Source organism: Xylocopa sonorina, chromosome 13, assembly GCF_050948175.1.
Source record: "Xylocopa sonorina isolate GNS202 chromosome 13, iyXylSono1_principal, whole genome shotgun sequence".
In the NCBI taxonomy this organism is placed as follows: Eukaryota; Metazoa; Arthropoda; class Insecta; order Hymenoptera; family Apidae; genus Xylocopa; species Xylocopa sonorina.
This window is the reverse complement of record NC_135205.1, coordinates 991,228-1,007,747: the sequence shown is the minus strand read 5'-3', so window position 1 is coordinate 1,007,747 and position 16,520 is coordinate 991,228. Positions and strand designations below refer to the sequence as shown.

Here is a 16,520-nt window from a genome sequence, read left to right as displayed (position 1 = left end):
TTTTTTGCATGGTTTACTAAGAAACGTATCTACCGTGTAAAAAAAGAGATGGGTGTAGTTACGTTAATGGTATGGGGTATTAAGAGAGTTTTCTGATTTCTTCTTTAAGAAGTAATTAAATATTATTGTGACTATATTTTTACACTGATCAGCAATTAAGTTCAATCATTAGGATAATTAGGACAAGGAAGCAAACAAAATTCATAAAATGGTTGTGAAAAATGTTATAAATCAGAATTAAATAGTAACATGTATACTCTACGTTTGTATATTATTTTTTGTCCCATACAAAAGAGTATTTAAAATACATACGGTTCAGTGTGAGTAAGCTGAGAACACATACAATGGTTAGCGGACAGGCGAAGGGCAGAGGCCAGGAATGAGTAGATGCGTACACGAGTCTAGAAGAGTCGGAATTTAGGAACTATGATTGAGATTTTTGTGGTGAGATGAGTCCTAGGAAGTTTAAATTGGATTATCAATGTTAGCGGACAGTTGGTTATACAACAATTTGTATGCAAAAATGTTATTCTATAGATGTACATACATTGTCGCGAAAATTTGAATCTTTAAATTGAACTTCTCTTGTGAATAAAACTTTTATTGGTGCTCCTTTATTTCGTATAGCTATTAAAAAAAGGGTTAAATTAATTTTATTATAGTTCTAAATATAATAAAAATACGTTTTTTGCATTTTTCCTCGGAATGTAGATTTATGGTCGCATAATTTGCACTTAACACACAAGTTGTATTTTTTATGGGTATCATACTTGAATTTGATAGAATTCTGTATTTAATATACTACAGTTTTTTATTATGAAGCGATTATGAATTAATAACAAATGGTGAATCCTGAGTTTACATTTAGAACGGTAAAGAGATCGACACCGTTATCTCTCTCATTGTCAATTTTGTAAGGATACTTGTGATTGGGCGTGGAATATAGCTGTAAATACTATTGATTAAGTCTGAAATTAAACACGAAAGGAAAATTAAACATAACAGAAAACTAAAGTTATCCGTCCTTACGCCCCGCCGTCTTTTTAAGAAGCTTGCATACGTGCGTGTGTATATGTCCTTCCCTAATTATGACCTGATTGCGTCGTTTGATCCTTATTACGTGATTTTGATTCGAGAAATTTTGTCCTACAATCCATTTGTATTTCATCCCCTCATGATCGGTTTCTACAATGAGGGCGGTAACATGTGCGACGGCTTGCATAATTCGTTTGGACATCTGTGCGATTAAGTCGCACTCTACTCCGGCCCCGAAAAATCCACGTAATTGCATGCAGGGCCCTAGCGTTACCTTTACCCCGATTCGAACCGTTGTTGCTTTTTGCATAAAGGTATTCGAATTACCCGTGTCTAGAAGGCATAGCATCATTCGGCCATTGATCTCCGCGGTCAGCAGATTATTATTGGAGCTTTGACTTACTGGCAGTGTGTCGGCGATGCATTTCGTTCGTTCGCAGAACCGTTCTATGTGTCCGGTCTTCTTGCACGACGCACAGGTGGCTTGCGCAAGACCGCACGATGTGCCCAACATTGCCGTAGTTGTAGCAAGTGGTCGTCGTTTTATGTCCTTTCCCGCGGTGTGTTGATGTACTTTTTGCCGGATGCATCTTTGCAGCGGTTGATCCTGACGGCACCTCACGTGTTCCTGATCGTTGCCCGGATGAGGTGGCTGCTGACCCTGGCATCGCGCCTATCTCTTTCATTGCTGCGTATAGTTTGTGAGCGTTTTTATATTTATTAAAACGGATGGTCCTCTCGATGACGTTGTTGCCAATGCGTAATTTAGTGAGCTTCGCGAAGCAGTAATCTTCCAGGCATCGCAGTGTAGTTCACCGCATCTTGGAGCAACCTCGCGAATGAGAAGGCCTTTTTAAAATTTCTGATCAAGGCTCGCTTAAACGAACGAACTTCGTGCCGCTTTGCTTCGTACAGTTAGCGCGTTTGACCTCATAGTTGTCGGACAATATTGCACAAGGTATCCTCGTTGCTCTACCAGTAGCGATGGGGGATGTGATCTATATCCTGTACCCGTTCCTCTACGTCCGCCTTAACCTCTGATGGATCGAACATTGGCACAAGGTGCTCGTCGTCTTTCGATCGATATCGAGAGCTCCTTAATTCGGCTTTCAGACGTCGCACCGTCTCGCGTAGGTCTTCGGACGTGAATCCATCACTTAAATGCGACCGTTCCCGACGATGTAACCGATTTCGCGATAGTGTGCGAGTGCGCAAACTTGTGGGTCTCGTTGCCCGCGAACGTCTTCGCGACAGCTCCTTGGAATCATCCCACACACGATTCCGGGAGTAACTCCGCTCGCTATCATGAGATAGTTTTCACGTGATGAGCTACGCCTACCCTTTGAACGACCTATGTTCACTAGATTCACGATGTTGACAGAAAATCATCGCACAAACTGCGTAACGCAATTCAAAATTGTGCGGCACGTATTATAAACCATCAATAGCATGATTCACGAAAATATTCACAACGCTCGTGATTATCCCACTTCTGACTCCTAAAGATCGTAAATGAACAAGTCGAGTAGGTTTCGAAGAGAACTATTTTAATTGCTTGATTGTTTCGAAGTCTTTCTCTCAACTGTCCTCTCTAAAAAGCCTAGGTCCTGTCGGGGGAGGGGGTGGTCCCAACGCATCGTGGGACGGTTTATCCCGATTCTTAACCACCGATCGGGGTTTCGCGACGCAAGAAGGGATATTTGCTTACAGTACATTTTTGTTCAGTTGCTTATCATACTTCTTCGTAACGTACAGAATCGTTTGAGTACCAAGGATCACGTATCTGTTATCATTTCCGGATTAATCATGGCGCAAGTTGGAATAGTTTTTGTTTCATGTTTTATAATATTCGCTGCACATTAATTGCTAAATAAAGGATTCCTTCCTTTCATTGAAAATAATTATCATCACTTCTCGAGCATCTGTTGTAATTGACTACAGAAACGAAAGTGTAAATGTGTGCATATCCTACCATCTCGTAATAATGTGAAAATTAATTAACGACGTATAAATTCGTTAGTCGGTATTAGTTTTTTAATATTTATTAAGTATTTATAATTAGAGGTTTACAACCGTAATGTAATGTAAGGTCATTTGAATAGTTAAAATAATTAAATCCAACCCCAACAAAAAATAATATAATTTTAGACAAAATTTGATGTTATTTGAAATTCGGGCATAATATTATCATCGAGCTCATTTTTATAAATGAGATGAGATTTCATTGCAGAAAAAACAATTATAGAAAAAGGTAGATTGATAGATAGTAGATTGATAGATGAAAATCATGCAACTTCGATTATTTACTTACGATTCTTAATTTAAGCAGAATATATTCTGTTAAAATCATTTATAAATATTACAAATATCTTTTTTCTGATTAATGAATTTATGCATATTTAAAGATTAAATTTCTTTATTTACAACTAATATGTAGTATAATTATATCTTTTCATGTCTTAAATATGTACAATATAATATGTAGTATAGTAAACATATCGATTATTGATTACTTTAAAATAAAATGTAATAAAAATATTTTATTTTTAGATTTATTAATTAATATTCACCTTTGATGTATTGTATTATAGTAAATATATAGATATATAGATATATTACAGTGTGTCATATGGGTTTGTAAGACAACATTTCATTGAAACGGTGATGCTTAGATTTCTCTTGATTCCTCAAAATTGAGGGTAGGACTTAGAACAACACGTAATCAGAAAGATTAATTAAAGATCAACATTGCCTAAAAAATATAATTTTATCACAACTGACGAAAATTACAGAGTACTATGTGCGTGTGACAAAACGGAGTTGTAACTGAAAAGTTTAAAGATAAGGTCATTTACGGGTTTGAGAAAAATAAGTTTTGGATAGTGACTGCTCAAGAAAGTTGTAAGATGTAAAATCGAATATAAGTAAAGATGAACGTTGATAACTAATAAGAGATGAAGGTAAAAATTTTAGATTAAACAAAAGAAAATACTTAAGAGTACGAGAAAACGTATATGTTAGAGGATTTATTTTTACTTTTAAATGATCCTTTTTATTTTATGTCAAATTATGGTCTACATTGCCTAGACAATAAGAACAGAAATTTTAGAATTCAAATTTTTTTGTCTCGCGTTAAACGCTCGTTACTGTGCCATTCAGAGTAGGTAATTACCTATAAAAGATAATGGAATTTATGAAAACAAATTTCATAAATTTTAAGTATCTGGTTTGAAATTATGCAATGATATTTTTTCTTATTGGAACGGCAAAAAATTATAGAATTGTACAAAAGCATTTAATAGAAGCAGTTTTGCTTATATCGACGATGCAAATTATATAGAATGTTTATTTCGATTGTTTTGTAGTCGTTCTTTTTTACTTTATTTTATGCGGACTAGACTTCACTGTGATATTTTTCATTCCTACCTTCATTTGGGTCGAGAAGAATCATTTTCTCTTGTCTGTACCCTCTTCCTTATAACTCTCTTAAATTTATCTGCTTAGCTGTGCTCTTTTACCTACTTTAAAAGGTTTTATATTGTCACAGAAATTTCTGTCCAATTCAAAGTTAAGTGATATTTTCCTTCAAACGATACCTTTACCCTTCACAAATTAATCTTCTTTTATATTCTGTCTTCGATACTTTATCAGGGCTAAAGAAACTTTATCGGGGCTAACACCTGAGGTTTTGTTGCTCCTTCGAACAAATGCTGCTTACAAATGGTCAACTATAAGAAAAAAAGAGATCTGCCCCGTTCGGTTGCACTCTAGTATGTGCTTGTATGTTTGATTCTGTAATTAAACGAACATAGAGTGTCCCATCCAATTGGAATAGGCTGTACCTCGTAAAAAGTTGGGAATAGAAGATGTTATGAGTAAAAGTTTTATAATTTATATAAAATTTTAATGAGAACCTACATCTTTGACTGCACCAATTGGTGCAGTCTCTCGTGCTCTACATGAAATATCAACATATTTGTACTCTAAGCTTATTCATTAAGACGATATCGAAGCTAAAAGTTCTCTCAATTATTTCGGTCCTTTGACAAGTGTTTTGTCGTAGTTGCACTTCTTTGGTTCTGATTATTTTTGTCTTCGTCTAATTCTTTTAGTTTAGGCAGTCATATCCAAGGCAATCCGTCTTCTTTCATGTGGTCTTTACAAAATAATTTAGTGCTTCTTCTATCATTAGCCTTTCCAACTAGAAATGTCCCTGTTTTCGGCCTCATACATATATTGCAAGATAATTAGCGGTATATAGTGGAACGGTCAATAACAATTTTAAGGATCTCGATTGAGTCTGTTTTATAATTGAATTTTGTCTGAAGCCCCGTATCTAAGTTGCGTCTAACACTGTTGAACAGACCAACACTTCGAATAATCTTATTTTTCCGTCCCATTCATTCGTTTTAACTCCAGTCATCGGTTGTCAAATGTACGTAGAATTGTTTTTCTTTTATGCACCACAAGGATTTATGCCATCGATACCTTTTGCTTTTGCAGAAATCTGTTATGCATATATTTTTTATTTATTTTATAATATAAAATGTATACTAAGGGGATATAAATTTATGTCTTAGTCATATGTGATATACTTCCCGTTTAAATTATATAAATTTTATATTTCTTCTGTCAAAAACAATACAATTTGATCTAGTTAATGTTGATATTACGAATTGGTATTATAAATCATTATATATAACCCATTATGTTGCATATAAAACAATTTTTTCCTTCAACATTAATGCTGTTAAGGTTAGTAGTAATATTATAGTAATAATTACCTTTAAATTGGAAGCTTCCTATATATTCATTTATATTCTTCTCTTTTTCTTTCTTCATTTATAGCATGATTTTCCTAGCAATGTAAACGTCAATGCTACTCCTGTTTCATTATTTGTGTTATATCTTATCTCTTCCTCTAATAGTTTGGTGATTGGCAATTAAATTTTTTATCGCTTTTATTTTCAAATGCATATTCCTGTCTGCTAATAAAATATCTATATATAAGGAGTACAAGTATGTTTTAAAGGATTTCTTGTGAAAATTGCGTCTTTACGAAGCATTGTCTAAACCATTGTCGTTAGTCACTACTTTTTCCCATTTTTCGATTCGTTTTTACTTATTACTTATTCGATCGTATTTACGATTCGTAGCTTTTACACGGTTTTTAAAATTTAGGCTCTTTCAGTGTACTTGCGATTAATTTGTGGGTCACAGTTTATTCTTCTACGCGCTAGGATAAGCATACTTCTTTCGTCACAAGCTTCTATTTCCGTTGGAATCTGTATTGGGATCTGTACGTCGTCTTTCTGACGAAAAGATATTTGTCCTACAAGCAAACAAAGAAATAAACAAACAAACAAACAGACCAACAATTGATTTCGGTAACAATTGATTTCGTCTCAATAGCTTAGAGATTTATTTTTTTGTGTTATTACTTATACATACAGAAATCGGGATTAAATAGCATAACTGAATTTTCCCCTTGAAACTATAAAATTTTTGTGTTTAACATTTCTTTTGAAAATATGTTACAAAGTATTTTGATGTAGAATTTTTAAACAAACTACTTCCGTGCACAAAATCCAATACTTCATTTCTTTTTGACTTCAAGGAATAGTAATAATATAAAGTTTCTGGAGATATCTGCAAAATTAAAGTTCATTAAATTTAAATACGAATACCAATTAGGTAGATAAACATTTAGTTGGATAAAGAATTACCAACAACACCTTACCACTTGCTTGAAACACAATCCTTTTGAGTGACAGTCCGAGGTAAGAAAAGATACATCGCTTTCGATTTCTGTGTTACTTATATCGAAAATTCATCGGATAATTGAAATTAACTGTAATTACGTTGTTTCAAAAAGAGTAGTTATACAATATAATATTGTAATTTTCACGTGGTAATGACGATGCCCTTTTAGTATCGGTATTCATTATCCTAGAACAGGGATGGCCAAACTGTGACGCAATTGCCAAACGTCGCTCATTGCATTCTTACGCCTACCTATTTGTTTTAAGTAGGCGACATAATTGAATCCATCTTTATAAGTATTTTCAATACCTCAATACTCTCCGTTCAATTTATTCACGAAGCCAGCTGTAATGTTTGCGAAACATGAGGATGATTCCAATCGGAAATTGGAATATTCAAATTTTACAATTCAAGCAAATTTTTCGAGCCCTAAGAACTTCAAAATTCGTATCTGTATTATCAATCACTACGTAAACAAACAATCTCTTTTTCATCTATAATAATTAAATATTATACAAAAATAATTACTTACAATTCCAACGTTTCTATAGGTACTTATACATACTTACGCTTGCATACAAAATATGCTTCGCAACATTTGCAGATGAATTTTCTACAAGTAACACAAGAAAAACATAAGGTTATGCATGATACATTGTATATTGGAATAGTTCTAAAACTTTGTGTATACGTATGTGTCCTAACTTGAGATACTCGAAATATCTTTGATATTTCAAACGATACGTGAAAACGTGAATAATGGAAGTTGTAGAATTTAAAGAAATGGCATAATACGGCGATAATGGTATGTATATCTTGATCGACGGGTGCGTAAATGTTTTCTTAAATGAAATTTTTTTCTGTAACATTTTCATATCGCCTATCCTTTGAAAGTCCTTTTACGGTATTTTCATTAGTAGCACTTTTACATATTGTTTGAAATAACAAAGATATTCTCAAACATTGAACAGAGCCTGTGGAAAATATGCGTGTGTTTAAACGATGAGTGAATATCTTTTATTTTTTTCAATGCATTAGGTTATTCTTTAAACTAAAATGCACGACTAAAATTCTGCTTCTGTATGTAGTACACTTTTGTTACATAAAATTTTATAAAATTTCTATTCTTAGTAATTTTCTTGTGTGCGTCATGTTTTATCAATTCTATTTTTCGCCGTAATAAACCATGATACGAATATATAAAGTATATATGTACACAAGGAAAAACGAAATTGATTATCAAACATGAAAATGATCATTCGTTATTCAGTATTTTTTTTATCTATCCAACAGTCCACTGTGGTCTTTAACATTTTTTAAACAGGGACAAAAGTTCTATGAATATACAACAAAATTATATTAGCAGTAATTTGGTATCGTTTGATATCGCTCATGGTACCTATTTCATTAAGCGAATATAACATATTGAATATTATGGAATTATTGAACATAAATTATCAGGAAAGTGAATTTGATAAAAGATTACAGTATTTTATTAGAATAGATAAAAGTGTTTTAGAAAGGTATTGCATATGTCGGGATCGATAAGATTCAAAGCACAAAATTTACAGAGTAGAATAACGAATGCGTTTAATTGTGGTTACCGACTCGAGCAAGACGGATAAAAGTTTATGTTGCAAAAATACCAAGGCCATGGCCAGGTCGGTCGAAAAAACTCGGGTACAGATATTTTCAGAAAGTGATAAAAATATTGATAAAAGCCTGGGATTAATATACGCAGTACCACGGACGGGCAACAACCATCCAGAAGCACTTTTACTAGAAGCCGTTATCCTTCGATGCAGCAACGGCAATATCGGCTACGAAGTTATGGTGTATCGACGGCCCATGGCGATGGTCAAATGCTACTACCAATGACCAGCAATAACAACAACAATCAAACTCATAGCAACCAATCAAGCAACGAAGTGCCGATGACGACGATCGCGAATTTAACGCATCGGTACACTACCTCGTCCCAGCGGAACAACGTGGCTTTTGATTCCCAACCTCGGCGAGTCCCTATTTCCATTTTGAGCGCTACCTCGACTACAACTTCAACTTCCATTAAAACCACGATATCGACTTCGAACTCGACCTCGACCTCGATTACATCCTCGTCCACGACGAATAATCATCAACGTTCCCATCCTCTTGGCCTTCGGAATTAATAACAAGGTATGCCAGAATATTGAACCCGCGAATCGAGATTCTGCGTCTATTATTACAATCCATATTTTAATGAAGAACAAACATTACTAAAATCATTACGAAATTTTTAATCCGATCGGCAAATGTCTTATTATTTTACAATTTGCTAATCGTATTTAGAAATATTATAAACAGCGTTTATAAATATTAACCCTTTCCACTCGATCTTTCTGAATGTGATTCAAATTGTTTACCGACAGGGTTAAGGATGAAAATCAAATAGTAGGTATCACAATTATTAGGAATAATCCTAGTTAGTTAATTCTATAATGTTATAATTGCGATTAACAATACTTTAATGTTGTTTATTAAACATTAAATATTGCAGCTCAACGAATCGCAAATAATGAAAATTAACAATTTCTGCTCAAATGGTTGTACAATTTTTTTCATCTGGGTTCTTTTTTTTTTTAATTACAATGTTTATTTTTAATGTAACATGAAGTTACTAAAAAATTGCATAAAATATATAATTCTGTACAGGGTGCGGTGAGATTCTCCACTCTAAAGGTCAATAAAATAAGGAAAAGCAAATGTGATCTGTTTAGTTTAAATATTAATTTATACAATAATGTTTAGTTTAAAGGTGTATGGAGTACGTATGGTGGTTTCGTTGCAGTCTTTAATGTTAAATATCTTTCAACTGGCGGTATGGCAATTTGTTAGCGTATACAAATTTTTGCATTTCCATTGATCTTCTCGCGGTGTGAGCAGTGGCTCCTCCGTACTGAAATTACACATGTTAAAGTTTTCTATGTTTCAGTCTCGGATAAGCTTTCAGCATATCCACGTACCGATCGGAACCGATAGAGAATGTTTGGCGTTTTATCTTGACTCGGTCAAACCTTATTTTTTTTTTCTTCACTTTTCCGCCATTTGATGTACCACCAATAATGTCACTTGTTTCGAACAAAATCAAACAGATCGATGCGGCATTATATTACTTTTTAGAAAAAATATGCTTAAGGCCAGTGCATAGGTACACAGTTGTAGCTACAACTTTAACATTCCACGTTAGATATTAAAGTTGTGAAGGGTCTAAAAAAAAAATAATAATAATAGTAAGTGAACGCGTGAACTGTACGAATAAGCATTTTTTATGAAGATTTATTTTGTAGGGATGAAATTTTACAGTTTAATCGGATAATCCCAAAGCGAGAGCGTTGTACATCCACTATTTGTACACTTTCTGACAACCATACATTCCGAGATCTCTGCGATACGTTTCTCTTCAACATCGAATCTATTACAACAAAAAAAATATGCCGTTTTCAATTTGAAGTTTATACGACCCTTAAAGCTCTTTGCGTTGCGATTATGGATTCGTTGTTTGTAATAAACGTTTCAATAACGAACTTAGGATGCGTAGCTGTCCGCAACATCGGTAATAAACAACCGATGAGAAATGAAAATGATAAAATATGTATTTGCTGCCAAATGACCTCGTTACCACTCATTACGTCGCATTAGCAGCGGAATAACGACTAAATTAAATACGGCAAGCCATTTTGCCGCACCCTGTACATATCATTTTAAAACACGGTAAAATTATTAATTAAGGGATAACGTGTTGTGCAAGTGTTGCATAATGGAAGGAAAATCAAATTATATCACCTTACAGTATTATTGTAATTTATATCAGAATGACTGATATCACAATTTTCGATGGATCGTTTTTGAATCGTTCATTATTTGATAAATGAATTGTTATTCCGGAAAGAAGCGCGTTTACATAGTTGTTCTATGTCTGTTATAAAGTTCCAGTATTTAGGCATCTTTATGATAATTTTACAATTACTTTTGGAAAAAAGACAAATGTTTCGAATAGAACTTATTTTGTTTCTCTCTTTGTGTCTCGAATTGAAAGGGAAGCCACGCGGAGGTAATGTTTTGTGATAATACAAATTTTGCATAGTTGAAGGTGCATCTGAGATCTCGAGGTGGTCTTTGTTTTTTTTTAACAGAACCATATATGTTTCGCTATTAAATAGATGTACGGTCCATTCCGAGAGGAATTAATTGATTAGATGTGTCAGGTCTGGAAGATTATTCATAGCGAAGTTTTAATAATTTTCCCTTGCTGCCAAAATTTTTCACACATTTTTCATACAATCAGTACTCGTTACTTGTGAACAGTTAACACTAATTTTTCGTTCGCATGGAACAAATAAATCGAGTTTATTGGCTGTTAAAAATATTTTATAGTTATCAGTTCCTTATTATCAGTTTATTCGGATGATGGCAATCGTGAACAAACTCCAAAAGGAAGAGATATCTGCCTATCAGTGGATATATTCATTAGTGTGATTTCGAGTCATTTTTACGTCCGAATCGACGAAATACCTCGGTAAACAAATAAACTTGGGGGCATTTAACGAAGATAAATTTTGAATAAATGCGATAAATGATTTTGAACGATTTTCGTATTGATATTAACCAAGGTATATTATTTTAGGTGAAAATGTATAGTTAAAAGAAAAATAAAGATTGTCTCGAAATCTTTGTGACGTCATTTTATATTATACTAGACAAGATATGTGAGCATCACATTACATTCCCCTCAAAACAAACAAAGTTCTGCTAGAAGCATGTTTTGAACAATAAATACTATAGTTTCAAAGGTAATTGAACGTAAAGCTTTAAAGAGATATCCTCTTACTTTTCCTTAAAATTATAGGATAAATAATAGAAATGTTTCAAACAAATGCTGTATGGTTTCGAAAGAAGTGTGCAGTATCGGTGTGCATAATCTATTTATTGTTACCTCCCTTCTTTTTCTCGAGGTATCGAATTATTTTTAACACGGTCGGTTGTTTTCAGCCATGGCCCATACAATACTTTTTCTTCAATTCGAATGAAACATTATAGATTTTTCGTAAAAAAAGCATAAAGATATTTTCAAAACAAATTTTATTTCGAGTAGCAGCGTTCGAATCGTTCCTTATAATGAGCGAATAAAAAACTATTTTAATGTGCTCTACAATTATTCTGACACGTATAGTAATACATTTAATACATTTTCTTCTTATTTTAATGAAGTATCGCCTGTGATGATCCAATAATCAGTGTGTTGTTAGCTTGCCGTTGTTAATTAATACGAAACCAATGAAGATTCTCTGCCGACATCCGTCTGGTCTGTCCATCCTCCGAATCAAGCAATTGTTTTCCCCGTAGCTTCGTCACGACTGAACGTTGTCCAGTCGTGTACGACATATTCTCAACATTGGTTTATTTATAGCCAATTTCCGTTCTTTGCGTTTTCCTGGAAACGTTTACTTTCCATGTCCGCGGATTCATCCTTTTCGTCCTTGACTTTTCCATCCTTGTCATTGTTATTATTATCATTATCTTTGTTATTAAAATTAAGAGCAGAAACTGAGTACGTTATTTTTCCATCCGTACGCCTCAGTACATGACCCAGATTTTTTAGATATACATATAATACATAATATAAATAACTTTCCCATACTTTTTCCATCTGGAATAAATTACAAGTCATTTGAAGTTGTCTTATAGCGTAAAGCTCACCCTGTGTGTACAGGATGTTCACCTCAACGAGAAAACGCTTGAGGAATGATTTTGAACAATCGTTAGCATTGCCAAAATGTTCATATTCGGTTTTGTTGACGATTAATTCATGAAAAATTCTGTGTCCAATCACGAAGCGCATTGCGTGGTCAAACGTTTCATCAGGGGCCGCATATTCAAACATTACTTGTCAAACTATAATAATTCTCTCTATGCTCTCTGTGATTGGTCACTATTTTTTGGAATTATATTTCTCATATTAATATTTCTTAAATATTCTGCGTCAAGTTTTGAAATACCGCATAGATTCAAAATGCTCTTAGGTTGTATCAGCTGTAATTAATCTTTAGTTTCAGTTAAGGAATGTATTTTTTACTAAGTCTATTTCGATAGATGCCATTTTTGCACTTATTATCATTAGCAGAAATACAACAGTAGGTTAATTTGTAGGATTAATTTGTAGGTTAATTTGTAGGATTTGCTCGCTTACATTTAAGTAGAAAGATTTCGATTCATTTATTTTAAGCTTTAGTATATAAATATTGAAAATTTTTAATTACTGGAAAGGTAGCTCTGCATATTCAGTTCTTTTTTGTACTAAAAAAACGGAAAAACGAAAAAAGACTAAGTACACATATTCGAGCAAATTATAAATTTAACTAAATAGAGTGAGTCATAAAAATAATAATCTACATAGTTTTGTAATTAAAAGTTTTACTGTTCTACGTTTGTTAAATTTAATAATTTCTTTAAAATTGATGTTTCGTACGATGCCAAGTCTCGAACTCAGTTGGCATCGATTCCATTATTTATCATAAACAATCTGTATCACTATTTCACCAAACAATTCATAATACTCTAATTAGTCTACTTTGTATCTTTGTTTTATTTTGTTATCAAATTCTGCATATTTTATTACCTATCCCATCCCGTCTCATATTTATAACTTTATTCCAAGCACCTCGACAAAATTTATGCCTACTGTATCATGGTAGTTATACAACAAAACTTCTACAATAATCTTTGGTTTCTGTTTAAGGCTATTCGTTTAGTATTAACTGGAATATACTTAAACTATTTATTTTTTTAAATTCCCCCTTTTCCGTTTAGTAGTGGACTGAAATATATCTGTATGTTTTTATTTCATATATTTCTCCTTATATACTTATATATATTTATATGTGTTTGTGCGTACCACATTTACGAAATTACACTATTTATGCATATTATATAATACACATACACAAGTACGAAAATATATAAGAAAAATGTCTGTGCATAATCGGAACCGTGCTTGTTTGAAGGATCACTGTGTATTTACTCAGTTTTGCATTATATTTATGATTGCTTAATGTCAGTATGATCTGTTCTTCGGTCGTCTGGATTTTTTAATTTCAACACTTTCTTATATTAATAAAGACAGCGAAAAGTGAACAATAAGTGAACTATTCTGTATGATCATTCTTTCCGTACTATGTTCGATAACCTACGATTTATGTTTTCGTATTCTTTTATAATAATATGAAATACGATTAATTTAACTTGACGACGTCAAATTGCTTGCAATCTGCTCGTTGCGATATAATATTTCAGAATTAAATATTGTTGTAACAACTAAAAATATATACATATATAAGTTAAATTTGTTTCTTAAATTAAATCATTGGAAATTTTATGAAATAGCCTTTACTTAAAAATAATATCAGACATAATTAGGCAACCTTTATATATTTTCTGTTCTCAGAAATCCATCTCTGTGTCATGTGCCGCCGTATCAAGACGCGTATGGAAGAAACTTTCAATATTATTTAGAATATTTTTCATTTGTTAATGTTTCATTTATTAAGCTAGTTTATTTGTTAGTATAGTCAGTGGAACCGATAACAACATTGTAACTCGAAGATTTTTCATTTCAGATTGTGTACACTGTCATAGAAAACCAATTCTAAATCATCGTCATCGCATAGTCCAATATATAGTTCAAACTCCTTATCTTCATTCTCCATTTCTATCTTTAGACTGATATCATACTGTCCTTTCTTTTATGCTTTGTTACATGTATTTGCCAACCGTTGGTAAATAATAATTATATATAATTATATATTATATATTCTATATATATATAGGGATAAATAATAATTATAAGTAAATGTAGACCAAAAATTAAGAATGAGGCAAGTGTACATTTTTCGATTTTCTATCATCTATGAACAGTAAATATTAAATCTGGGCATAAGAGTAAAGAAATTCTTAAATCTAGCAGCAGATGAAAATCGAAACAAATTTACATGCTTGTATAATAATCATTCATTTACTAAAAAAAGAAGAAAAGGTTTTGCGATATATCATAGTTGCCCTAGCTCCGAGATATCTAGCCCAAAGTTCAGGTATATCTATTTAAAGAAACATTATAACGCGCACTGAAAATTGTATATTATTTTACTATTACTATTATTTCACTATTATTCAACACTTCTCAAATCTATAAAAAAACGTAGGATAAAATGGACGCCTTGTAGTCGGTTTTGCCTTCTTATTATTTTCGGAAAGTAAAATCTTATTAGAAAATTTTATTCATAATACATAAATTATCGCAGAAGCTAGAGAAGAAACTCTTAGTGATTAATTCGAGGTTTTCAAGTAAGTCAAGGGGTGCAAGCTCAGAAGGATTAGCCCTTCCATTGGTTGACCAAATTATGTGGAATAACATTGTTATAACGACGATTGGTTGTTAATTATAACAGGATTGGGTATCAAATGGAAATGATACAGTAACAGCATAAAAATGGCCATGAAATTATTGTTCCACTCCGTCTGTTCGAGATTTGCAGGGCGATAAAATATTATTGATGACTGTTAGGAGGTTCAGAGTATGATAAAATAAAATAAAATCACCCTAAAAATCGTCGCGTCATGACACAATATAAATTTACAAACTATGTTATATATTATCTGTACACATTGAATGAGAGTAAATTTTATTTGACAACCTTTTTACGTTTAACCTCGTATTATCGTTTAACCTAATATTTTCACAGTTGATTACGTTCATTTTGAATGTTTTTAGTTAGACCCTAGAGACTTTCAGATATATTGCATTCAAGTATCTATTCACTATTCTCTCTAACTAATGCCTAACTACGATATATACAAAAATGTCTCGTGTCACAATACTAATTTGATTGATCGATTTCTATTTCTGCCCTCCTTTTAAACACTATTCACATTCGGAAGCCTCGGATATGCAGTGCTACGTGTCAAGTATAGCATAGATCAAAAGTTTTATATGGATAAATTTGTACATGTACTCTTTCATTATCATTGAGCAAAAATATTGTAGCCGGTTTTGAAATGCTAGTTATTAATCGACAACGAAGTTTCATAATGCTGAGTCTGTGTAATTTGATGTTTCATCGATTTTACAATTTCTCAACTACATATGTACGCTCGCATATACACACGCGTAAATATTCGCTCCCACTGACTATGCGTATTATTTGATATTAAATACCAACTTTAAACCGTTTTTAGTTGGTCGTTGTGTTTCTATCAAATAATATGAAATGAGAAATTGAGAACCATAGTGTACAAATATAATCATAATCATGTGTTGGTAAGGAACTAAGGTAGCAAGAAAATGTTTTAGTTGCTTTGTTTAATTGTTTAATTTTTATTTAGAAGAATCCAAGTATCTCGTGCAACGACAATCTGTGAGTAGTTTAATGTTGTCGAGTTAAGTAAATCGTTTTGTATACTATAGAATTGTACTGTAGAATAATAAATATTTGAAGTTGCTGTTTAGAATGTTAATTTATACATGTCCTTTTGCTAGATGTATATTACATATGTATATTAGATGTAGGTTTGCTACTTTTAAATTATTAGTTTCCGATCTAATTTTCATAAAAGATTATTAATTATTGGTACATGCAATTTGCCTGCACTTAGAAGTGGTTGGAAACCTTTTCTCAAAGCTAATAGAT

At 32.6% G+C, this 16,520-nt stretch overlaps 2 protein-coding genes and 1 long non-coding RNA gene across 6 annotated transcripts in view; 1 reads left to right on the top strand and 2 right to left on the bottom strand.

Annotated features, from left to right (window-relative positions):
- Positions 1-16,520, bottom strand: part of LOC143430111 (mitochondrial import inner membrane translocase subunit Tim21) — a 391,485-nt gene that overhangs the window by 245,227 nt on the left and 129,738 nt on the right. The window lies entirely within an intron of this gene.
- Positions 1-16,520, top strand: part of LOC143430107 (solute carrier family 35 member F3) — a 124,118-nt gene that overhangs the window by 104,021 nt on the left and 3,577 nt on the right. For all 4 annotated transcript variants that reach the window (XM_076906100.1, XM_076906097.1, XM_076906098.1 and 1 more), the window contains 2 exons: positions 8,540-8,976; positions 14,282-14,320. In XM_076906100.1, the coding sequence (XP_076762215.1) occupies positions 8,540-8,969 (430 nt within the window). In that variant the 3' untranslated portion in view covers positions 8,970-8,976; positions 14,282-14,320. The remainder of the gene's footprint in view (positions 1-8,539; positions 8,977-14,281; positions 14,321-16,520) is intronic.
- The window catches only part of LOC143430118 (uncharacterized), a 304,969-nt gene continuing 297,098 nt past the window's right edge, over positions 8,650-16,520 (bottom strand). Inside the window, exon 2 of the long non-coding RNA XR_013102606.1 lies at positions 8,650-8,666. This is a non-coding gene — a long non-coding RNA (uncharacterized LOC143430118). The remainder of the gene's footprint in view (positions 8,667-16,520) is intronic.